Source organism: Hevea brasiliensis, chromosome 5 (assembly GCF_030052815.1).
Source record: "Hevea brasiliensis isolate MT/VB/25A 57/8 chromosome 5, ASM3005281v1, whole genome shotgun sequence".
In the NCBI taxonomy this organism is placed as follows: domain Eukaryota; kingdom Viridiplantae; phylum Streptophyta; class Magnoliopsida; order Malpighiales; family Euphorbiaceae; genus Hevea; species Hevea brasiliensis.
In genome coordinates, this window is record NC_079497.1 from 5404688 (window position 1) to 5430334 (window position 25647).

The 25647-nt window shown below is 34.8% G+C and overlaps 4 protein-coding genes and 1 long non-coding RNA gene across 17 annotated transcripts; 3 read left to right on the top strand and 2 right to left on the bottom strand.

Annotated features, from left to right (window-relative positions):
* Positions 1-395: 395 nt before the first annotated feature.
* Positions 396-6973, bottom strand: LOC110643245 (casein kinase 1-like protein 10). 7 transcript variants are annotated; one of them, XM_058146676.1, is made up of 14 exons: positions 6234-6958; positions 6078-6118; positions 5036-5105; positions 4752-4900; positions 4560-4655; positions 3534-3604; positions 2946-3007; positions 2772-2835; positions 2579-2663; positions 2265-2391; positions 1893-1966; positions 1744-1804; positions 1166-1296; positions 396-1062 (listed from the first exon to the last, which is right to left on the bottom strand). In XM_058146676.1, exons 1-14 carry the CDS (start codon positions 6307-6309, stop codon positions 790-792), a joined length of 1380 nt encoding a protein of 459 aa, XP_058002659.1. In that variant the 5' UTR covers positions 6310-6958; the 3' UTR covers positions 396-789. The 7 variants fall into 7 exon arrangements, 4 of the variants coding, with proteins under 4 accessions (XP_058002659.1, XP_058002658.1, XP_021651250.2 ...); XM_058146675.1 differs by having other exon boundaries at positions 1744-1807; positions 6234-6956; XM_021795558.2 differs by having other exon boundaries at positions 1166-1302; positions 6234-6955.
* Positions 6974-7051: 78 nt separating this feature from the next.
* On the top strand, positions 7052-10958 carry LOC110643246 (uncharacterized). Of its 2 annotated transcripts, XM_021795562.2 has the most exons (10): positions 7052-7273; positions 7373-7738; positions 7896-8006; positions 8177-8267; positions 8679-8747; positions 9027-9104; positions 9492-9581; positions 9968-10018; positions 10408-10644; positions 10736-10958. In XM_021795562.2, exons 1-10 carry the CDS (start codon positions 7188-7190, stop codon positions 10862-10864), a joined length of 1308 nt encoding a protein of 435 aa, XP_021651254.2. In that variant the 5' UTR covers positions 7052-7187; the 3' UTR covers positions 10865-10958. The 2 variants fall into 2 exon arrangements, with proteins under 2 accessions (XP_021651254.2, XP_021651255.2); XM_021795563.2 differs by lacking the exon at positions 9968-10018.
* A 1565-nt stretch (positions 10959-12523) lies between these two features.
* On the top strand, positions 12524-15125 carry LOC110643266 (pentatricopeptide repeat-containing protein At3g04760, chloroplastic). The gene has a single exon (XM_021795599.2). It carries the CDS (start codon positions 12799-12801, stop codon positions 14548-14550), a length of 1752 nt encoding a protein of 583 aa, XP_021651291.2. The 5' UTR covers positions 12524-12798; the 3' UTR covers positions 14551-15125.
* A 432-nt stretch (positions 15126-15557) lies between these two features.
* On the bottom strand, positions 15558-18713 carry LOC110646589 (pentatricopeptide repeat-containing protein At1g08610). Of its 5 annotated transcripts, none has more exons than XM_021800069.2 (3): positions 18600-18713; positions 17788-17846; positions 15558-17662 (listed from the first exon to the last, which is right to left on the bottom strand). In XM_021800069.2, exon 3 carries the CDS (start codon positions 17454-17456, stop codon positions 15687-15689), a length of 1770 nt encoding a protein of 589 aa, XP_021655761.2. In that variant the 5' UTR covers positions 17457-17662; positions 17788-17846; positions 18600-18713; the 3' UTR covers positions 15558-15686. The 5 variants fall into 5 exon arrangements, with proteins under 5 accessions (XP_021655761.2, XP_021655765.2, XP_021655762.2 ...); XM_021800073.2 differs by having other exon boundaries at positions 15558-17677; XM_021800070.2 differs by lacking the exon at positions 18600-18713 and adding an exon at positions 18274-18584.
* Positions 18714-19021: 308 nt separating this feature from the next.
* LOC110643249 (uncharacterized) lies at positions 19022-25592 on the top strand. 2 transcript variants are annotated; one of them, XR_009148763.1, is made up of 6 exons: positions 19022-19392; positions 19529-19597; positions 19746-19844; positions 19999-20239; positions 24201-24320; positions 24912-25592. It is a non-coding gene; the product is annotated as an uncharacterized LOC110643249 (long non-coding RNA). The 2 variants fall into 2 exon arrangements; XR_009148764.1 differs by lacking the exon at positions 24201-24320.
* Positions 25593-25647: the final 55 nt, after the last annotated feature.

The window sequence follows — 25647 nt, forward strand, 5'->3', positions numbered from 1 at the left end:
CATCATAAAAATTCTAAACTAATTAAATAATACCTTTTAATTATTTTTTATTAAAATATTTTAAGAGATATTTTTTGAGAAATTAAGTAAATTTCAACCAGTTTGACAATAAGGGTTTAGATAGTAACGGCAGCAACAAAGGATGGCGATGGGAAATAAAAATAATAGTATTAACAAATAAACCAAACAATGCTTATGTGATAAGTTTGAGGCTCTAAGTGGCATCATGATTGTAATATTCAAACTAAAATAAATATTTAGGTACCCACTAGGCCTCTTTTTAATATTCAAGCTGAAAATTTTGACCTAATTTAAGTCAAACTAAAATAAATTATTTGACATTTCTTAATTCTTAATTCATATCTGATAATTTTGAAACAAAGCAGGATCAACAATAGGCAAACATTTCTCAAATCTTATTCAAATCTGATAATTTTGAGGCCATTTTGCACCCCATGAGGTACACTGACATACAAGTGCAATAGAAATGCTACATGAAGATTGCAGACACTCAGTATTCTACCCATAGTTGCAATCCTATAAGGAAGACTAGCCTCAAATGTCCACCAGTTTCTGGGTAAATTTGTGTCTTCTTCCTGATGAATTTACAGAACTACTTCAGAACAGATCATTGGGAATGGTGATGAATATGGCGTCTATGAGTTTTGTCGAATGGGCAAAGTGTATTGTAATTTAGGTTTTTTTGTGATTACGCGAAGCAGAATGGAAAATGATCACTTGCCCTGAATAAGGCAGCACCATTTTTTACCAAATGTATAGCACTAATGTTCATCGCTTGCTCTTGTTTGTGCCAACGGTGAGGTTCTCAAAGCTTCTGAGCTGATCATTATGAGTGTCTTTTGTTGCAGTGCCATGGGAGTTTTTGGACTCGGCTCTAGAATGAATTCTGTGGGTGGTAGATACACGACTACTGTTTGAGAACAACCAACTTGATCTACTCTCACTGCCTGCAACAGTGGAGCTTAACCTGCTGCTCGAAGCAACAGCCTTCTTTGACACACTGCCATTACGAGAAGTTCGACCTCTTTCTGAATAAGATCGCTGAAAAAGATGGACAGTCACATCTGAATTTAGCATCACAGATGAGGAATTCAGGAGATGTGCAAGCACAAAAGTGAAGCACTATTTGGTTTGCAGTACTTACGGCATCCTTAGATGATGATGCATCCTCTGATGTCCTGTGTTTTAAGCGGTCACCCTGCTGTCCGACACCAGAAGCAAGTCTTCTACTGAATGCTTCAAGTGCACCTGAAGATCTATCACGATTCTCTTGTCCTACCACTTAAAACAAAAACATAAACAGAAAGTCATTTAATATTCTGAAAGGACAAAGCAAAATAGATTGCCAAATTACCAGATGAAAAGATTATGCATGCATAGTTGGACTTTTCACATAACCCTAAAGCATCTGTGACTCTGTGTTGAATAAGGATTCTTTTGACATGGGTAAGACACTTTGCCACTTCAAATAAGGAGGAAAATATTTGCATCTGATCCCTGGACACATACCCACATCAGATATTCATACCCAAGTCCTAGCAACATAAAACTGAAGGGAAAAAAAAAAATCCTAAATGGCCGTTACCAGAAATGTTAATCTAGCAGCTGATAGTTAGAAGTTGGCTTAAGAAACAAGTTTATGTTACTTTAACAGAGTTAAACATATCAATAAACAGTCTCAGCAGTCCTCTCTATACGTTCCTATCTTCAGAAGGAACAAACCTGGAGCCTTCTCTGTTTGTTCGACAGATTGTTGTGGTTTTATACCAGCTTTCCCACTAGACTGCTGAAAAAGAAAGAAGAAACAGAATAATGAATACAAAATACAAGGCAAAGAAGAAATTCACAATAAAAAACTAGCAAGAGCCGACCAGTTGTCTGGAACTGGAACCAAGCTGAGGATACTTTAATATAGTCCAGTCAAAGATATAGTCAAACTGATAACCTGCATATGTAACCCATGTTAATAACCAGACTAGGCCATGCAATTTGTTATAGCATAAACAACATTTGTTATTGCCACACAATAGGCTAGCGAGGAAGAAATAACATTTTGCTCTCAACTAGACATCAGGAATACAGTAAGTTTCCTAAAAGCACAAGCTTTGCAGCTGTTGCTAGCAAAAGGAGGCAGGAGTAATAAATAGCAAACAACTTTTCCAATGAAAAGATTAGTTGCTTGTGATACTCTGAAATTACACGAACAAACCCAACTGTAACAAATAGAATCTTCCTTTATTTACCTTCTCGAACAAATAAATCACGGAAAAGCCTTTTCAAATAGGAATAATCTGGCTTGTCTTCAAAACGCAATGATCGACAATAATGGAAGTATGATATGAACTCTGATGGATATGATTTGCAAAGAACCTGTGAAAGAATTTTCAGCAATTATGTCTTTAGTAGAATACTAACAAGATGAACTAAAAATAAGACCAACAAAAACAATAGCATTATTAGGACACCAGCCTAGAGTTAAATATTGAAACAAATGCAATATGCACAACTAAAGGTACAAAATTCAACATGTAGGTGTCAGATTTGAAAATCTTAATACCTCAACAGGAGTTAACATCTTCTTTTCACTGATTTTATCATATTTTTGCTTCTTTGTCCCTGCTTTAAGGCCCTGCCAGGGAAGGCTGAAACCAATGGTACACAAACTTAGAAGATGCAGCAAATAAACAACCTCTCATTGTTCAATAAAAAAAAAAAAATAAGGCTAGGATAACAGCTATCATATTTTCAACCTTCCCCTTAAGAAATACACGAGCACATAAACAAGAGATTCCAAGTCATCTCTTCTGCTTTGTTCTGCAGAAAAAGCAAAAAACAGTTAGATTGTAACTTGATGCACATAAAATTTATCTGAAATTCTTTGTCTAGTAATTAACATTCAATAACCAACAGAGTAGTTTACTCACCAACTCCAAGGTGAGTGTTCACACTAGCATATCGAGCCGTGCCCGTGAGATTCTTATTTTCCCTAGATACAGAAGATTCAAAACAATATAAGCAACCCATAACACGACTGTCCCAATACAAGATCACAGAAGAAAGTAAACTAGAATTTTGGTAAACCATTTAAATATTTATAGGAAAAAACCTGGTAAATGCCAATTTTCATAAATTTATATCTTGCTCCAATTAAAGTGCTAACTGTCTATGCATCTAAAAAGAGATTAAATGTAACCAAAATCAATCCCAGCATTATCAGAATTTGAACACCATGTGATTAACAACTTGCAAGCCAGTTCATCTAAATGCCAAATAAATGTTTTTCTATTATACCATCCTGGCAAGTAACCAGCCTTAAATTCAAACGACACATGAAAGATCGATCTATTACAGCATTCTCTTCCAACTTTGAACAATGAAAATTTCACATAAATTGCTACACAAGGAAATAAGATGGCAGAGGGAAAACAACAAAGCTGATACAGGCTCTGCCTCTGATACTACCACAGAAAAGAGGGAACAAATATAAGAAAAAGGAAAGCCACAGAGAATACCTGTAAGGTATATGCTTATGTGTTTGAAGATCCCGATACTTTTTTGCAAGCCCATAGTCAATGATGTAAACCTGTTGCATAGTCAACCAGTAATTATATGGTAACTTGATAAACAAAAAAAAAAAGAAAATGTCCTCATTTCGATATAATTAGGAATTGGAGAAACAAAATGCTCTAATTAGGCAATATTTATAAGTGCAAGTAACATGAGGCCTCTCTCAAAACAAACGCAACCATAACAACTTTGCAGTTGATTATATACTTAACACTTTTGATCAAATAATAAACTTGTATGACATACTTCTGGAACATAGATAATACTAACCATATCATTAGCTTATTTCCACATCTGATTCAGTAACTGCACCATGATCTAAATATTATGAGTCCAGTGCTCATTACAAATATTACACATTCAACTAGGTTACCTATTATAAATTATTATCTATTGATTTTAACTACAATTAACATATTTTACTGCTATACTTGTGTATCGAGGCTTACACATCCATCACATGGACATGGTTTGTTGTATTTATAGGCAATGCAAAGGATCGAATAAAATGAAGTCTCACAACACAGCAAAGAGTGAACTGTTATTTTGCACACAACACATCCTACAAAAAACATAACAGCCAGGATAAAAATAGTGGCTGAAGTGTCATTTCATATCAGAACAGGTTTATTGGAATTTGAGCAACAACAATGAGTTAACCAACAGTATCATTTCTGCACTATGTGATTTAAAATTGAAAGAAGAAAGGAAGAAAAAATAAAACAAGAATGAGTTAACCAACAGTATCATTTCTGCAATATGTGATCTAAAATTTAACAAAGGAAGAAAGAATAAGAAAAATAAAACAAGAAAAGGGTCAAAATTAACCAGGAATCAGGCCCTTTTCCATTGCACAGGCTCTTTCAGAAAGCATAGTATGCACAATGAACAAGCTATGAAAATTGATAACATGAGTTGGACTTTAGAATGTACAAGTCCTGCATCAATCAAATGCCTCTGTGAGTACATACCTGATTGGCTTTGCGTCCTAAGCCCATTAGAAAGTTGTCAGGCTTTATATCACGATGAAGAAAACCCCTCGAATGCATATACTCGATTCTGTTAATCTAAGAAGCAATTAAAAGATTAGTGCAAGAACTTCTAAGAGAGGATACTCATTTATCTAAGCAAACAACTTTTTAAAAAGACAAGTGAATACAAACCAATTGATCTGCAAGCATTAACACTGTTTTCAAGGAAAACTTCCTATTGCAGTAGTTGAACAAGTCTTCCAGACTTGGCCCTAGAAGGTCAATGACCATGACATTGTACTCACCCTCAACACCAAACCACTTGAGTTGAGGAATTCCCGCTTCATTAAACAACAAAACAGACAATCACTCAAGTCAATTGTAGTGTCTATATGCCAGTTATAATGATTACTTAATTATAGCATATTGGGCTAAAACCAAAATTTATTCTCAGTGACATGAGAGTGAGAACTTACTTCCTCCTTGAAGAAGCATGTAAATTTTAGATTCGTAGTGAAGCTGAGGGTGCTTGGCCTTTGCAGGTTCCTGAGAATTGAGGAGAAGAAAAAAACTATGTTGCGGGCCCGAGAACATTAAACATGCTCCAAGTTAATGAAGTAGATAAATTATCAGATGATCTCAATTGGTTGTCTTTCTGTTTCATTGCCACACAACTTGAAAGTATGTAAGCTTCAATGACAAACAGCTTCATGACAAAAAAAAAAAACAAATTTTTCACAAGAAATGACAATGAGCAATGCTAAATAAAGCAACTGTCACACCTGCCCTTCCTGAAGAAGTTTTTACTCTACCTTATAATGACTGGGATAAGAGTGGGAGCAGCCACAATCCCAGTATGATATAGGTCCCTGTCACAGGGTAAGGCAGTCTAATATTACACTAATCTAGCTATAATGGAAGACATTAAGTTTGAGATGCTGCCTCAACTTCTTACTTCACTATAAATTAATTTTCAAACAAATTGATGAACAATTTTAACCACGCTAGCTATCCATCTAACATCTACTCATAAGTGCTGTCATAAGTTATATGACAGATAACATTATATTTTAAGGGCCTCACTTCTCTGGACTTAAGGTTTTGCACTCGAATCTTTTCAAACAAATCATGATGGGCATTTCTTATCTCTAGCCAAGAATTCTTTGCCTGCTACAGTATTGTCTAAATAATAGGTCACAATACATTCAATAGTTCCCCGGTTAACATCTGAGAAAGTAGGAGCTTAAGACATCACTTTCAAGTTGCAGCAATGTGCTAATGGCAAAGCAGATAAAACAAATTAAAAAAAAAACCCAAAAAATTTGCCAACTCAAAGCACATTGCATAAGCCAAGACCACTTAAAAGCCACAGATAGAGAATACTTGGCCCTAAATTTTATTTTTATTGCTAAGAAATTTTCCTTTGCCTCCAATGGCCAATACATTCCAACACAAGAAAGCATTAACCAATAAAAAATCAACTTGAAATTTCAACAAAATTTAAGATAAGCCTCATACCAGCTTTATACCAACTTCCTCCCCATTCTGTACATTAACCCCTGTATCAATTATGCCACAAACCAACATTATTTATATCAAAAGAAAAATCAAAAGAAAATTGCAAGCATCGTATGCACATGTGCATAGTTAACACATGAAGAGAAAAGAGCTAACCAAGAAATAGCTCGCCAAAGGATCCACCACCGATCTTCCGACCCATTTTGAATTTGCCTCCAATTATATGATCCATGACTAGATTTGTATACCCAATTGTGGAAAAAAAAAGATTGAAAAAAAATTCTTATTATTTCAACACTCAAAATCCAAAATCATTTTTGAGTGGCAAGAATTTTGGGAGAGAATTATCGCTCTGCTTTAATTATTTCAACAACAATCAACCAAAAAAATCTTAATAATGCAGTATTAATTCAAAACCAACTTGATTAATATGCATACAAATTAATTAAAAAAAATAAAAACCAAATAAAGGATTTGCCCCACAGATGAAATAAATGGAGATCAAAACCCTGAGTAATTATAAATAGGAACATGAAACCACATTTCATAACAACCATGAAATAAAAATTAAAAAAAATGGAAATTTACAAATTCAATAAAATTTTCATGAAATTAAATCAAATAGACAAGAAAATTTTGAAAAAAGAAAGATAGTCGATAAAAGATATGAGAAAACGGAGTTCTGCAGCAATGTTTTTTGGTTTGAAGCTTTTGATTTCAAATAAAAGAAAACAGAAGAAAAAAACAGTGTTTTGTTAAAACAACGAAAGCAGTTTCCTGGTTTTCTTTCTCTCCCTTCAATTTTCCTGCTTTAGTCTTTTCTTCTATCCATTTTGACACTGTAATTTCTCTCCCTCTCTCTCTCTCTCATTCGCGGTTTAGGTGATGGCTCCAAATGCACGTGTGAAACACGTGCCAAGTAACTGTTCATTTTGGACGAAGTGAAAAAGAAATAAATTGATGCATATATTTAGCTATTCCGTGATTCCGTCTAACCACAGGGACCAAAGTGTAATTACGAAATTCTTGATATTCGCGCTTTCCTGCGTTTCTGGCCAACCAAACAGAGCTGCGAAATATCGATCTTTTTGGTTGCAGAGAGAACTGAAGATGAGCGAAGGTGATTCGATTTCGAAAGGAAATGATTTTGATTTGCTTAATCAATTCGAGCTCATTTTGGATTCCGATCCGCTGATGTAAGCATATATCGTCCTTATTCTTTCCTTTCCGAGCATTCTATGGTGATCTGAAATTATGCGTGTTAATTTTTATTATGGGTTTTTAATCGGATACAGCGATGAAGTAGGGTTTATTCACCCCTCCCAATTCGCGATTCTAAATAGAGAAGCAGAGGGTAATGAACAGCAATCAAAAGATGGGATCTTGAGCTCAGATAATTCCTTGGATCATGAAGATTTAAGTTTTTGGAAAAGAGATCATAAGTTGGGCATTTCATTGCATGCTCTTCTTCCACTGTATAAGGCTGCCAGAGATGCATTTACGGATGCAATTAGACAATATAAGAGAGTTGAGATTTTGGCTGGTGCATCTGGGGATGAGACGGATTCGCCTAGGTCTTCATCTATTGAAAGTGAGGTCATGAAGCATAGCAAGGCGCTCTTACTGCTAAGCTGTGATTTTGGCACTGCGTGGAATTCCAGGTATACTTCTTCATTTCTTTGTTCTAATTTGTTCTACTTGAAATTTCTATGACAATCTGAAAGTTAGCCACTTCCAGTTTTTGTCTTAGCATGGATATTAAAAATAATATTTTACATATATTGCTTGTTTTGCTTGTTGCTTGTGTGCATCTCCCAGGAAGTTAATTTTGTCAAAGAAGCGGCACACATCATTGTTTAGTGATGAACTTCTCTTCTCAAGCCTTGTTCTTTCCTATTCACCCAAAAGTGAACAAGCCTGGTGCCACAGGTAACATCAATTAATGCATTCTCTTGTTCTTAATTTTATTTTGCTTGATTTTTATTGTTTCAGATTTTAGAAATTTCTTGGTAATTGACCTGTATAACAATTAGGAACTTTTTCTCCCATAATGTTTTCATGCACAGAACCTAATTCTTATGCACATATTAAATTGACAGGCGGTGGGTGATCAAGATGATTGCTGGGAAATGTTCGGCTATGCAAGAGATTGTAGGGAAAGAATCTGAGCTAGTGGAAAAGATAGCCGAGGTTTAAATTCAGTTCAGGAATTGGATACTATTAATTTATGAAGGTTCATAAACTTTTCGTAGTGATAAATTATCATGTTCTTTATCAATTGCATTTTTAGTCCATTTCTCATTACCCTTTGCAAGGACATCGCCAGTAGACTAAATAATTGGAGAGTTTCGATGATAGTAGTTATACAAACAAATTTTAGAAGCATATCTTCTGGTGGAAGTCTATCATGGCCATAGAAGGGAATATATAGCTGTTACAAGTTCATGTTGGTCTTTTTTTTATTTTTATTTTTATTTTTTAACCATTTTACCTTTGCCCAGCAAACTACTAACTTTTGGCACCACAGTTTTTGGGGACATCCTCTATAATAAAATGATGGCATGGAGAGAGTCGTGTTAACATGATGTTCACTTTTTGCAGAGATTTAAAATGAACTACAGAGCATGGAATCACCGCTGCTGGTTGGTTTGTTACATGACAAGAGAACAGGTTATTTTGTACTATTTAAGTGTTCGGATTGTATGAATGCTTTTAGAGTGTTGTGATAATTTTTCCCCTCCAATCTCTCCCTTAAATGTGCATGGAAAAGATTTTTTATAATTTTATGTTAGCTTTTCAATCTCAGACTATGGCTAGAAAAACTCTTGCCTTTATTTTCTGGTTTTGATCAGTTTCCCTTTAATGCGGTTCTTATTATTCTAGAAAAATATCAACTTCAACTTCTTGATGGGTCTTCTAAATTATATAAGCCAAATTTTGTGCCTTCAGGTGCTACATGAGTTGAACAGATCCAGAAAATGGGCTGGGTTACATGTTGCTGACAATTCTTGCTTTCATTATCGTACAGTGAGTTCTCATCTTAAATTCTGGACCTTTTATTGAATTATGTAGAGCAAGATAAAAAATAAAAATAGATTAAATTTAAGAAGAAAAATTGCAGCACTACATATGTAGTGGTTTGAGGACATCTTGCATAGGAACTTGGATATTTTTATGTAGCATGACTTACTTGTTATTGATAATAGCCTTATAGCCTACCTATTGATGGGAGCAACAGCTGAACTTTTGCTGTAGGAGAATAACCATTATAGCTCTTTCTACAAAGTTAGACAATATGTAATCTTTCACAGAAATAATAACTATTTTGAGATTCAATATATTGTTCAAGAAGCTTATGAAATTTTTATGATATTTCCTATGTCCTCCACAATTTAAATTGTTGTCAAATTGCAGCGACTGATGCTTAGGATTTTAGAGGAGTCCTGCCACAAACAAGAAGATGAATTTTCTGATCACAATGTCGAAATTTATCAAATATGGAAGGTATATGATTTTCCATACTATGATATACTTATCATCATTTATCTCTTCTTCTGAAAGCTAGTCTCCAATTTTTGTATGTCATGTGTGTGTAGTTAATTCTTAATGCCTTTCCAGATAAGCATCTGATAATTTTCATTTATCAAGTCTCACAGATATGAGCATATGTTTTGCTAGTTATTCCTCAAATTCTAGTTGACAGTTTTCCCTGTGTTCATGATTTTTTCCTTATGTTAATCTGTTTGTTCATAACTTCAAAAGGAAAGTTGTTTCTTGCTCTTTCCAATTCAGTTCTGTGAAAATCATACTGCAACCAATTAAGAAAATAGTTGCATTCCCATATTTTGGCTTGGTTTATTTGACTTTTTGATAACTTGGATGCATGACAGGAAGAGCTTCACTGGAATGAAGATTTAATTAAATATTATGTAGGAAGAGAGGTATCTCTTGCTCTCAAACCCATAGCTCTCTCTCTCTTCTTTTTATTTTTTCTTTTTGGGGTGAGGTACATAGGATGACCCGAATATTCATGACTCATACACAGTATTCTTTATAGGCAAGAACACCTTCATTGCTACCTCTTTGAAATCTGTTTGTGTTTGGTATTGCTTGGTAGATCCAGGAAGGATTTCTGGCATTCCATCATTGCAATTCACAATTACAATAGCTGTCCTTGTGATAATACATTATTGATGCACTAGTTTTAGAAAATTTTTTTCCCCCTGTTCTCTTCAGTAGAAGGAAAAAAAGAGACTTGGGGAAGTTTCAAATGGTCTTTAAGCCACCACAGTCAACTTCAAATTGCATTTCACTGATCCTTGAATTACAGGCTCTGTGGCTCTATCGCCGGTTCCTTTCCCTGTACTGGATAAGGAATTTTGCAACTACTGTTGGTGATGTAACTCACCAATCCAAGCACACTTCCTGCATAGTTGATGATGTCAATATCTTTTTGGATAATGAGTTACGTCTTGTAAATTCTTGCTCAACTATACCTGACAACAAGTTTGAGGATTTTCAAGCACAATCGATACATGCTGCTACTTACATATTATGGTTGACAAAGGTTGTAGTTTTTCTCTTCAAAAAATCCAATGTTGTAAGATCTTTTCTTAATTTATTAGTTGAATGCTTATGCCACTGGTTTTGTGCATCAGCAAATTCCCAAATCCCAGGAGACTGAACTCAAAAAGAAGCTAAATGCTGGAAGGTTGAAGACCATGCTGACTGAAGCTTGTCCTGACAGATCCTTACTCTGGAGCAACTGCCTAGCTGGAAGCATCTAAACTGGTGGTTGAATGAGAATTTATAATAATTTAGGCTCCGTTTATTTAACGGAAAATGACTTGTATATGAAAAATATTTTTTATGAAAAATATTTTTTGAAAAGATATTTTAAAATATTTTTCATGAAAATATTTTTCATTGTTTGGTTGTAATATTAAATTAATAATATTTATTTATTTTATATATGTATAAGTGTGTTCATATTTTAATAAGATATTTAAAGTTTAAAAAATAAAAAATAATTTTTTCTTTTGAAAAATAAAAACTATTTTCCTTAAAAATTATTTTTTTTTTTTACCAATAAAATATTTTTCATTGATCAAGTTTTTTAAGTGTTTTCAAATATCAAAAAATACAAAAAATATTTTTTAAGAAAATATTTCCATGAAACAAACGAACCTTAAACTGGCATTAGTATCCAACAATTTTTTGTTGAGTTCTCTGTTGTGGAGCTAGTAAATTGTACTTTCGGTTATTATAGGAAGTACTGTAAAACATACAAAATGTCAGATGTTAAGTTCTAGCTAGTGGGGCTAAGCAGAATTCGGTTCAAATCGAAAAATCGAATCGAATTGAGTCAATTTGATTTAATCAGTTTAGTTTTAAAATTAAATCGGTTCGGTTTGGTTTGGTTTTACATTATAAAAATTTTAGTTATTTCGGTTCGATTCGGTTTTGAAGAGAAAAAATTAATTAAATCGAATCAAAGTGAATAGTAATTTATATAGTCAAATCAAATTAAATTGAATCGAATCGATTTTTGATTTGATTTATTTTTATGAAAAATTTATGAATTATATTTAATTTTATATATATTAATTGTTTAATTTCATTGATTAATGGTTATTAGGTTCAAATAAAAGTTAAAATTAGACCAAATAACTTGAAAATTAAGTCTATATTAAAAAATCAAACTGATTGGTTTAAATCGAATCGAATCAAAATAGAGCGATTCGGTTCGATTTAATTTTTCATCTATTTCGATTCGGTTCGATTTTTAAAATTTACAGTTTGATTTTTATAATTTAATTCGGTTCGATTTGATTTGAATCGAATGCTCACCCTTACTCGCTAGGGGCAATGTCTTCCATGTTGAATTAGCATCTCTGTGAATTAGAGTGTACGGCAAAAACATTAGCGAAAGCTCGCATGTTGAAGGCTTATGGGTCTGGTTTCTCAATATACTTGTATTGATCAAAATTATTGCATTTCACACGGTAAGAAGTTGAAACAAATGCTGCAGTGATGGTTAAGTACCGGAGGCCATCATCATAGCCCTCTAATCGGTTCGTTTGCCATTGATGTCTGTCATTTATTTTTGAGAGATTATTGAGAAAAATATTATTTTAAATGTTAATGAGAAATTATTAAAAATTTTTAAATTAAAATTAATGTAATTATAAAAATTTTAAAACAGTTAAATGATTTCTTTTAAGTTCTTTTTTTTTTGTTTTATGGTAAAATAATTTCTTCAATTTCAATAAACATCACTGCACTTTACTTAGGTTCGAACCATAATTTTCATTTTAAGAGACATTTTTTTATAGCATGACACGAATAATATATATTATTTTCAGTTATCTTTTGCAAATTCCTAAATCCTTAATTATAATTAAGAAAATATAAAATAGAAGTTAGATTTTATTTAATAAAAGTTTTGACAGAAAATGTAAGGACATTATGATCAGATCCCGGTTCAAGTTTCGCCCATGCAGCCCCTTATCCATAACGAATGTACTGTAATCCTATCGAAATCTAATTTGTCTTCAGGAACACGCGCTAACAGCTTAACTTCTCCACTGCCAAGTTCCAGCTTTTCTCTCTTTCTTGCAAATCTCCAGCTCCAGGTACTTCTTGAATTTCTCTCTCGTTCTTCATAATTCTCTTGCAAAATGATCATCCACGAGCTTTGAACACCACCAGAACCATTAACATGACACTGTTTTCGACTGAGTTCGTCCCTCATAGCATCCCATTCACCACTCTACAACTTAAACCTACTTCAAATTCACTTCACAGCACTGTAGTTGGCTGCATAAACCCTAAGCTGAATGATACTAACAACCTGAGGAACCCACCTAAGGTCAGGGTTTCTGCGGAAACAAGACCAACCCATGTGTTATCTTTTGATTTCAAAGAGATTCATCTGATGAAACTGCTTAATAGGTCTTGCAAGGCGGGGAAGTATAATGAATCACTTTACTTTCTCGAGTGTATGGTTGATAAAGGTTATAAGCCTGATGTTATTATGTGCACTAAGCTTATCAAAGGGTTTTTCAGTTCAAGAAAAATTGAGAAGGCTACCAGAGTCATGGAAATTCTGGAAATAAACGGTAAACCTGATGTTTTTGCTTATAATGCATTGATTAGTGGGTTTTGCAAGGCTAATCAGATTGAAAATGCTAATAAGGTCCTCGGTAGGATGAAAAGTAGGGGATTTTCGCCTGATGTTGTTACCTACAATATAATGATTGGGACATTTTGTAGCAGAGGAAAGCTTGATTTGGCTTTTGACGTTTTTGAAGAATTGTTGAAAGACAATTGCAAGCCAACTGTGATTACGTACACAATTTTGATAGAAGCAACTATTCTTGAAGGCGGAATTGATGAGGCTATGAAGCTTTTGGATGAGATGTTATCCAGAGGGCTTGAACCTGATACTTTTACTTATAATGCAATAATTAGAGGGATGTGCAAAGAAGGGGTGGTGAATTGTGCTTTTGACCTTGTTAAGAGCTTGAATTCGAGGGGTTGTAAGCCAGATGTAATCACATACAATATACTGTTACGAGCACTTCTGAATCAAGGGAAATGGAATGAAGGGGAAAAATTAATGGATGAGATGATTTCAGGAGGTTGTAAGCCTAATGTTGTTACTCATAGCATTTTGATTGGCAATCTATGCCGTGATGGCAAAATTGAGGAAGCTGTGAACTTGTTGAAGGCGATGAAAGAAAAGGGTTTGAGGCCTGATGCTTATTGTTATGATCCATTGATTGCTGCTTTTTGCAGAGAGGGAAAATTAGATTTAGCAATTAAATTCTTGGATTATATGATCTCAGATGGTTGTTTGCCAGATATTGTGAACTACAATACAATAATGGCTGGTTTGTGCAAGACAGGAAATGCTGATCATGCTTTAGAAGTCTTCGAAAAACTAGATGAAGTGGGTTGTCCTCCAAATGTTAGTTCTTACAACACAATGTTCAGTGCATTGTGGAGCTCCGGAGATAGATATAGAGCCTTGGGAATGATATTGGAAATGCTTAACCAAGGAATTGATGCAGATGAGATAACTTATAATTCACTCATTTCGTGTTTGTGCAGAGATGGAATGGTGGATGAAGCTATTGGGCTGTTGATAGACATGGAAAAGGGAAGGTTCCTGCCTAATGTTGTTAGCTATAACATTATTCTTCTTGGATTATGCAAAGTACTTAGAGTCAGCGATGCCATTGAAGTTCTAGCAGTAATGGTTGAAAAGGGGTGCCTGCCAAATGAAACCACTTACACCTTGTTGATTGAAGGTATTGGCTTTTCAGGATTACGAGCAGAGGCTATGTTGTTGGCTAATTCCCTTCACAGTATGAATGCTATTTCTGAAGATTCATTCAAGCGTCTAAATAAGACCTTCCCTTTGCTTGCTGTTTACAAAGACCTCTCTTACTCGGATGCTAAAGAGTAAAGACTAGTTTCTGTTGTTTTATCTCTATGGTTTCTGATGTCTGAAATCACCAAATAAGCTAATCCAAATCTGGTATAGCCTTGTTCTTTGGATGGCTCTAAAGGGAGAGAAAGCATGTGAGAAACACTTCAGGTTGCTGACGTCCGTTTTACTTGCGTGGGATATTTGTTAAGAACAATGATTTGGTAATGGATATGTTAAGAGCATAATACTCGAATGAAGAGTTGGACAAGCAGCCTGTCACGTAAACCAATAGTACAAGGTGATCATCCAATTTTCTGTCAAGAATTGTGTTCATTTTCAATAATATGGGAGAGAAGATTCACGTCTGTAAAACAGCTCGGTGGAACAACACTTTTACATTACAATGTTTTCTGATTTTTCCCATAAGTGCTTACTGGAGAGTTCACATGATGTTTAGGCATCAGGCTTCTGTATCTGTACCTTTCAGCTTGTAACTCATATGCATCGTTGTTGGCTAAAGGAGCAAACACTGGAAATTACTGATATTTGTTTCTGTTAACTGATTTAAGGGGCGTCCCCTTGTTATTAGATAGATATTTGGATTTCAAGCACGACTTTCCCAAGCTTTGCCAAGCAAAAACAACTCTAACTTTTCAATTAACTCCATGTTATGCAAATAGGTGCAGCTTAAGGTTTATGGATTAATAGTCTCAAACAAATGTTGCCAAGTGATAATATTGCATAATTTGAGAAGGCACATTGAAACGATGAAAACTTTCCAGCAGTTCAAAGAAACTGTTTTCTCAATTGGAAAATGCGACAAAATCTTTGTCCACAATTAGATAAACTCGGATGATTCAGACACCAGATGTAAGATTTCAAGTCAATCGTGCAATTTACTGTTCCTTATAAAATAGGAGCCACAATATCCCTAGAAGAGTCTTATTTCCAAATTCAAGTAGCATGTGTATTTTTCGGTTTGCAAACATTAAAAACTAACAAATTCAATGGGGCAAAATACAACTCTATAACATGCCAAAACATTTCAAACATGCTCTGTAATTCATAAAGATCCTGAGCCAAGGTTAAGGAAAGAACTACATAACATTCCTGCATCAAACCTCAAGGCAGACAGTATGAGTGAGCTCAAAGAACCCTTCTTACATAAACTGTTAATCCAATATAGTTTGATCATTAAGAACTTTTTTATTTATCAACTTCTGTTGCAATTCGTTAGCCTCTTCGATCATACCGGCATCTGCCAGACCTTTAATTAGAGTAGAATAAATTTCCTCATCCGGCTTGCATCGATTTAAGATCATAATTTCTAGAACTTGTATTGCAATATCCACCTTCTTCTTTTTACATAATCCATCAATCACCATTTTGTAAGCACTACTATTGATCCTGTGCTCTCTCTTTCCCATCTCTCTCAGTATCTCCACAGCATCTTCAACTTGATTTGCTGAGCAAAACCCCCAAACCAATGAACGATGGGTAATACCATCAGGAATGATCCCATTTTCTATCATTTGATTGTATAACGTCATTGATTTGTCCATACTTCCCCTTCTGGTCATTCCATCAATCACAGTATTATAAGTTATCAACCCAGGAGAACAGCTGCTAAAGCTTAAAAGGCTAAGTAATTGAAGGGCATCATCCACCAGTCCTTCTTTACATAGTGCACCAAGGAGAGTATTATAAGTAACAATGTCAGGCAAACAATCTTCATAAACCATTTGAAGAAAGAAGTCAATGGCGCGATCCACAAGTCCAAACTTACACAAGCCATTAATCAGTGTGTTGTAAGTAACTACAGTAGGAGGATGGTAAGTTTCTTTCATAATTGCAAGGATCTCATCCACTTCATCCCATAACCCAGAACTACAAAGAGAATGCAGAAGTGTATTGTAAGTTACAGCATTGGGCTCCATTCCATGAGACAGAATGTTATAAATGATCAATGCTGCATCTTCATATTTCCCCTGTTTACAAGAAAAATTGACCAACGAATTGTAGGTAACTAGATCAGGATAACATCCCTCGATTGCCATATCCTCCAATACTTCCATGGCCCTAACAGTTCCACAATGCTTGCAGACTAACTCAATGAGAACTGTGTAGGTTATAAGATATGGAGGGCATCCCCGCCTTAATTGCTCCTTCCAGAATTGAACAGCTTGATCAAAATTTCGATTATCAAACATGGAACGAATTATTGTGTTATAAGTGATCACATCAGGAGGGCAACCACTCAAGCTCATATCTTCGAGGAGGTCAATGGCAGATCTTAGTTTTCCTCTCTTGCATAAACCTCCAACCATCATGTTGTATGTAATAACATCTGGAACCCCACCTGACATGACCATGATTTTAAGAACCTTGGCGGCTTTATCTATCTGTTCAACTTTAGCGAAGCCCCTGATTAAGTTTGTACAGCAAATGAAGTGGGGAATTTGGTTCCTACGAGCCATAATATCTATCAGCCTCGATGCATCCATGAGTCTCCCATTGTTGCACAAATGCTGCAGGATTTCATTGTTGGTTTCTTCATCATTTTCAACAAAAGGCCCATCAATGGATAATGTTGGAGATCCATGATTCTTTGTGCTCATTTGCTCCCTGAATTTTCTACCTACACCCAGTAGATGAGTTTCAGAGCTCCATTCATCTTGGTCATTTTCGTCAACCCTATCAATGCAAACACTTCTTTGCAGTCCTTTGCATTGCAAAGAAAACAAAGTTTTTCCTGATTGAAGATCTCCTGTCCACTGTAAACACGACTCGTTTCTGTGAATGCACTTCATTGAATATTTCAGATCGAAGACTGATGCTTTCACCATTGAACAATTGAACCCAACTTTTTTAAAGCATGAATGCAAGCCATGAAAACAATGAATTTCTACTATAGATTTCTGAGGGGAAACTGTAAAAGTCATGTTGTCCTGCCTACTAAAATATAATAATATCTTAGAAGGATATAATAACCATAAGTTCAATAAGTAGCTCCTTCCTTTTACATGACCATTAAACAGGAAGAGGATTGGTCTCTTGCAGAAAAGAATAATTTGCTAGTTTCTCTACATCACCTCCAACAGAAATTTTCTTCAACCTTCTCTGATTTTCTCCATGTAAACCAATACCACTGCAAAAATTAGCACTAATAACATCAAGTCAATAATTTTAAAAATAAATAAATAAATAAAAGGAAGAAAGACAAAAGGTGAAGAATAAAAAACAACTTTGGCCCATGAGATATAGTCCAACTACCTCATAAAGAAAAACTACACGGGAACCACAATGATGGCAGAACAAAAGTTATTCTACTCCTGTAACCAAACATTAGAAAGTCACCTCACAAGGCTGCAACTATGACCATCAATTTCATATATAAATAGATTAACCAATATATGGGAAAAAGAAATTGACTCAACTCACAGTTGAAAACATAAGCAAAGCAAAGTGGTGCGCGGGCGCGCGTGTTTGTGTGTGTACACATATATAACTAAGCACATAAGAACCATTTGTCACCACATAACCATAAAAATGTGAAAAACTTCACTTCGCAAATTCAAGTGTAGATAATTTTAATTTCCACAACATAAGTGAATTCAAAATCCTCTAAACTCCTTGGACTTTGTAAAATTCTAAACCAGTTCGCGAAATTCAACCCAGAATCAAAATCCATTACAAATAAAATTGAAGTAAAGGCCATGTCGAAATTTCTTTTATAAGGAAAAAAGGGGGGACAATTACAATTATTCAGCTCTCACGGGCCAAAATATGTGTTTACACAGGAGGACTAAAATTTAGCAAACAATATCTACGGAGTGAAGGAAAGAGAAGGACACAGCTACCAAAACGCAACAAATTCAAGAACCCAGTTGAGAATATTAGCACGGATGTAACACCAACATCATTGTGCTTATCTAAGTTCATATTGTAAACTTCACTTAACATATATTGAATTGGAGAAGAAGATAGCAAAGCCGTCAAAGAGAAATAAAGAATGGTAGAAACGAAGAGGAGAAGAAAATATATAAATGGATTATTAATTCGTAGTGATGAAGCAACGAAAATACCTCCGTGTGCCTTCTGCTGGTAAAGGAAAACAATAGGCCTCGTTCTGTTGATGATGGTGGTTCAACGATTTGACGTTCATAACTAGGGTTTAAGTTAACGGAAATTTCAAATAGGTCCTTGAATTACAAATAATTTTCAACTTAACCCTTAGAATATAGAATAATCATCGAAAATTAACAATATCTTTATCATAAATTATTTTAAAAATTATTATTTAACTTTTTTAATAAAATTAATTATTTATTTCACTTATTTTATTAAGAATTATATTAATTAATTTATGCATTTTTTCTATTTATTCTTTAACCTCTTTAATTTTTTAAACATTAATTCTTTAATTTCTAAAAAAAAAATTATTTAGCCCTTAATAATGTCTGTCCTTTGAATATAAAATTAGAAGAATGCAGGGACTAATGTACAATACCGCTTTGGTTGGTGAAAGTGCCTCTTTCCTGAGGATCTGCTGTCTGCTTTCAGCCTCAGTTGGTGCTTTCCCTTCCATTTACTCTTCCTCTGTTTACAATTCCTCTCCTGCTTTCTCCAGATCCCTCTTCACCACCACAGCCCAGTTAACGCAATCAAAACTACCATTCTAATCGAACTCTGGGTCGCCATTAATTTTTTCGATAACCCATTTCATCTCTCTCTCTCTCTCTCTCTCTCTCTCTCTCTCTAGACTGTTGAATCATCTATTACCCAACAGCCAAAGATGATGCAGCAGCAAGGCAGCTCCGCCGATTTGGCCCAGCTCCAGTCCATCATGCAGGCCATCTCGCTTGCTCTTCCTTCCAGGTGTCCTAATTTTTCTCTCTTTCTTTCTTTTATTTTTTCTGCTTGTTTACTTCAAGAAAGATTGTACTGAATTATATTGAATTTTGTGCGACTTAATGAGTTGTTGATTAAATGGCTGATGCATTTGAATCGGCAGCCGCTCTGGCAACTATCCTGTCGCTAAATCAGTCGCCTCAGCCGTACAACGCATGCCAGTTCATTCTTGGTACGTAAGTTGATTGCACTTGTAAGTTCTTAATGCATGGAAGTAGTCATTGAGTTGCCCATTTTGATAGATATAAATAATTTTGTTTTGGATTCCAAAGTGAGTAAAACTATTGATTCATGCTAAAAGTGATTTTCGTCTATTAGAGAATTCTCAAGTAGCAAATGCGAGGTTTCCAGCGGCTTCAGCAATTCGAGATGCTGTTATGAAGGAATGGTGCAGGTGATGACAAGAAATGCTTGACAAGGTACTTCTACACTTTAAATACTTACATGAACATTCTATGATATGTTTCCATTTATTAAATTTGGTGGTTGGCGTACTAGATATTGTTTATGAATGGAATGCCTTTTGTGCCTGTACTTTTAGTCTTATAATTATTGCTTCCATTTGACTTATAGATATTCTGCTGCTGGGCGCGGGATGCTGCTGTAGGTGTCACAAAGAGTATAACTGAACCTGATACTGAGCCTGTGGTAACGGTTTACACTGCTGCATTGTGTCTCATGTTTCAAATCTTGAACTGGGATTTCCGGTACAATACTTCTGGCAAAAAAGTGGTGTAGATGTTTTTTCACTTGAGGTTAGAGCAGACAGTTCTTCAACTCGTGGTAAAAGAGGTCTGAGTGTACATTGGTGCCGGTAATAAATTTCCCTTTTAAGATTGTGTATGTATATTGAATCAAAATGACAATACCATGTCAAGTCATTCATAAGGAGTGATAAGTGTGTGTTTGTGTCATCAGAGTGGGTTATAGTAATCTGATTTTGCTTCACTTTCACAAATTCACATTCTTCTAGAGATATCCAAAACAATGTTTGAACAGCAATTGGCCAGTTTTAATCACGTAGTTTTTTATTTTTTTATTTTTTTACATGATTCTGGAAACAATGGATGTATATAGTTTGGATTTTGAGGTCCACATATCATAGCCTGGTCCTGCATGGTGTGATGTTTTAATTTCAAGTGGCCACGTTGGATGGCTACTGGGCTTATACGCAGCACCGTGAGGGAAGTTTTCTTGTGGAGGTTACTGGCTTGATTGTCCTATTGCAGTCTTTCCTTGAAGCTTATTGTGCAATTCTTATCCTTGACAGGAACCACATTTTTTTCTTGCAAGTTTTTCTTTTTCTATACTTATCTTGTGTCTCAAACAATTTATTATCTGATGACAATGATTTGTTTAATGCTTATTTTGTTCTGTTAGTCAACAAGAGTTGCTAATGTAATAAATGGGCTGGATTTGGGAATGAGTTGAAGCTACCTGCATCTGGTTAATTAATTGCTGTTCCTACCCAAGAATTGTTGCTCTAGTTCTATGGATAAAAAATTAGAAGCATGAGTTAAAAAATATGGTTCTCGAAATCTGTTGAGCCAAGGACCAAGGCAATGGTAGTCTTAACTCGTAAGTTTAAAAATAGTTTCTTTTCGATACCATACACATGCATGTTGAGATGGAGCAGTTTCATTTTAACACTGAATTTTGAATATATTTTCTGCCTGCCAGACACAAAAATAGATTTCCATGTTTGAATTAGCTCTAATGATGTTTGCACTGTGCAATAAGGTTAAAAATTGATTTACAAAAAAATTTTGATAATTTGTTAAGTTTTGAAAACAAAATAATGGAATTGCACAACCAACCGGATTAGTTCACTGTACAAAATTTCATGATGAGTTGGAATAGTGTTTCAATTCAGTTAATAGCAAATTGTTATTACCAACTTACTTTGAGCCAACATTGAGAAAATTTGTTATTCATTCTTTGAGTTTCTCACCAGCCAACCAACCACCACCCCCCCCCTCCCTCTTCTGTCCTCTTTTCTTCCTCCAATCGCCAAATAAATAAATTAAAAAAAAATGAAGTATTTGGTGGTTGGATGTGATCCCAATGCATTAACACTTGGTAATCCCGATAAATGAAATTATTTATGCATTCAAAATTTTTGTTGATTCATTCTTTGAGCTTCTCCACACGCATGCCAGTTCATTCTTGGTACGTAAGTTGATTGCACTTGTAAGTTCTTAATGCATGGAAGTAGTCATTGAGTTGCCCATTTTGATAGATATAAATAATTTTGTTTTGGATTCCAAAGTGAGTAAAACTATTGATTCATGCTAAAAGTGATTTTCGTCTATTAGAGAATTCTCAAGTAGCAAATGCGAGGTTTCCAGCGGCTTCAGCAATTCGAGATGCTGTTATGAAGGAATGGTGCAGGTGATGACAAGAAATGCTTGACAAGGTACTTCTACACTTTAAATACTTACATGAACATTCTATGATATGTTTCCATTTATTAAATTTGGTGGTTGGCGTACTAGATATTGTTTATGAATGGAATGCCTTTTGTGCCTGTACTTTTAGTCTTATAATTATTGCTTCCATTTGACTTATAGATATTCTGCTGCTGGGCGCGGGATGCTGCTGTAGGTGTCACAAAGAGTATAACTGAACCTGATACTGAGCCTGTGGTAACGGTTTACACTGCTGCATTGTGTCTCATGTTTCAAATCTTGAACTGGGATTTCGGTACAATACTTCTGGCAAAAAGTGGTGTAGATGTTTTTCACTTGAGGTTAGAGCAGACAGTTCTTCAACTCGTGGTAAAAGAGGTCTGAGTGTACATTGGTGCCGGTAATAAATTTCCTTTTAAGATTGTGTATGTATATTGAATCAAAATGACAATACCATGTCAAGTCATTCATAAGGAGTGATAAGTGTGTGTTTGTGTCATCAGAGTGGGTTATAGTAATCTGATTTTGCTTCACTTTCACAAATTCACATTCTTCTAGAGATATCCAAAACAATGTTTGAACAGCAATTGGCCAGTTTTAATCACGTAGTTTTTTATTTTTTTATTTTTTTACATGATTCTGGAAACAATGGATGTATATAGTTTGGATTTTGAGGTCCACATATCATAGCCTGGTCCTGCATGGTGTGATGTTTTAATTTCAAGTGGCCACGTTGGATGGCTACTGGGCTTATACGCAGCACCGTGAGGGAAGTTTTCTTGTGGAGGTTACTGGCTTGATTGTCCTATTGCAGTCTTTCCTTGAAGCTTATTGTGCAATTCTTATCCTTGACAGGAACCACATTTTTTTCTTGCAAGTTTTTCTTTTTCTATACTTATCTTGTGTCTCAAACAATTTATTATCTGATGACAATGATTTGTTTAATGCTTATTTTGTTCTGTTAGTCAACAAGAGTTGCTAATGTAATAAATGGGCTGGATTTGGGAATGAGTTGAAGCTACCTGCATCTGGTTAATTAATTGCTGTTCCTACCCAAGAATTGTTGCTCTAGTTCTATGGATAAAAAATTAGAAGCATGAGTTAAAAAATATGGTTCTCGAAATCTGTTGAGCCAAGGACCAAGGCAATGGTAGTCTTAACTCGTAAGTTTAAAAATAGTTTCTTTTCGATACCATACACATGCATGTTGAGATGGAGCAGTTTCATTTTAACACTGAATTTTGAATATATTTTCTGCCTGCCAGACACAAAAATAGATTTCCATGTTTGAATTAGCTCTAATGATGTTTGCACTGTGCAATAAGGTTAAAAATTGATTTACAAAAAAATTTTGATAATTTGTTAAGTTTTGAAAACAAAATAATGGAATTGCACAACCAACCGGATTAGTTCACTGTACAAAATTTCATGATGAGTTGGAATAGTGTTTCAATTCAGTTAATAGCAAATTGTTATTACCAACTTACTTTGAGCCAACATTGAGAAAATTTGTTATTCATTCTTTGAGCTTCTCCACTTCTCCCCTTCCCCCCCCCCCCCCCCCCACTCCCCTCTTCTGTCCTCTTTTCTTCCTCCAATCGCCAAATAAATAAATTAAAAAAAAATGAAGTATTTGGTGGTTGGATGTGATCCCAATGCATTAACACTTGGTAATCCCGATAAATGAAATTATTTATGCATTCAAAATTTTTGTTGATTCATTCTTTGAGCTTCTCCACTTCTCCCCTTCCTCCCCGGCCCCTCTTCTGTCCTCTTTTCTTCCTCCAATCGCCAAATAAATAAATTAAAAAAAAATGAAGTATTTGGTGGTTGGATGTGATCCCAATGCATTAACACTTGGTAATCCCGATAAATGAAATTATTTATGCATTCAAAATTTTTGTTGTTTAATTTTTAGTCACAGTATCAGTGCGTCAATGTTCAATTATCTGGATAATGGATAAATACAAGAAAATCATTTGCTACAACTGCATTCTGGGATGTGACGGTGGATTGATCCTCCTGATGCTGTTTTGCAAGCAATTGAATGTGGGAAGAGTGAAAGGTTGAGTCCCTATATGTTACTGTCTTTTTGCACTTAGTTGTTATACTACCAGCGAAGCCTCAAAATCATTCTCATTGTATTCAGTGAGATGCTTGATGGCTGCCGAGCATTATCATCAATGGCTACTGTGACAACTCCCCTTGTGTTTGACCAACTCATGAAATCCATAAGGTCATTCAGAGTCTTCATATTCTTGTTTTAGCACCTTTCATTCCTTCCTAAGTATACAAAACAGTTGCTGCATATTTAGCAAGTACTATAGCTATGTTTTAAACATGGAAACCTTTTGTCTCGTTATTCAGTACCTTTGGCACTCTTACCCTATTATCCACCTTGATGTGCGAAGTTATCAAACTGATGAGGAGACATGGAGCTGGGAGGCGCATGATATCTTATTAGATACCTCGACCACTCTACTCATGGTATGTGCTATTCAGATAGTATATAATTTCTGTTGTTAAGTGAGATGTTTTTAACATGTGGGTAAAAAAATTAGAATATTGTCTAATTGAATTAATTCATTTACCTGTATCTTTCTTGTGGCAATAGGTTAGATTTAACTAATACTGGTATTATTGAAGCCATCGTCCTGGGTTTGATCTTTGATGTCGTTGGACTTTGTAGTTGATCACTATTGCTTGTTTGATGATCATTATGACATACTTGTTTTCATTTTAAGATGCATAATTGTCTTCATGAGATTGTTTGGTCATAGTCAATACATTAAGGATTTCTCGCACTTGAGCCAGTGGTGGATGTCTATAGGAAAATGAGAGGTCAATTGACCCCTCTTTTTGCTAAAATCATCCTTATATATGTATAAATTAACCCTTCAAAAATTTAGTTATTGAACCCTCTTTTTGATAGAATTTGGAATTAAAAAAGAGTATAATAGAGACATATGTATTTGATAGCATTAATAATATTGTAATACTTAATATTTTTCTCGTCAGTTCAATTATAAGATATTAATATTAAAATTTTGACATTTTTAATAATAGTTTATTATTTAGTTTTTATTCATTGACCCCAGAAAAAAAATTTTTGGATCTGCCACTGACTTCAGCCAATGAATGGTACCGGCGGGAAGGCGATACTTTCACCTGAAGGGATAAGTGCTGCAAGCCAATCTTTTTTCCTTAATTGCAGAGTATGAGCTAAGAGGTAATAATCTGCATAAATATAATAAAATGAGCATATATTGAGGCTTACCTGCTGGAATTGAGGACAGCAGATGGAGTGATGTAGGTTTGGACTGATTGCTGGAGATGAAAGGGCATTGGGAAATATGAAGTTTTGGCTGTTGCCATTGCTGTGGTGTATGTGAATTGAGAGGCTGAAGGACTTGTAGATTTTGATTCAGGACTAGTCATTTCCTTCTATGGAACCAATAGGATTTGCAGTTAGGGTGGCTCTACTATAACTTGGATTGGGAGGCGAGACAATGTAAAATTGGAAATTTGCTTCCTTCTCACTGTCTTGGCATGGTGAGAGTTCCAGAGCTTTCCTTGGTAGATACGAATTGGATATATTATTCTCGACTCTGTTGGATATAAATTGAATATATTATCAGCCAAATTACTCAGCTTTAGTTGCATTCCAATTTCAATTTCAATGAAATCACTATTGTTATATTATGTTGAATTTTAGCCTTGTTTTAAAGTATAATAATATCTAGTTCTACAATTTAAATACATTATAAGACTTCTGATTGAATTTCTATATAAATTTGGCAAAAGTGAATTCATT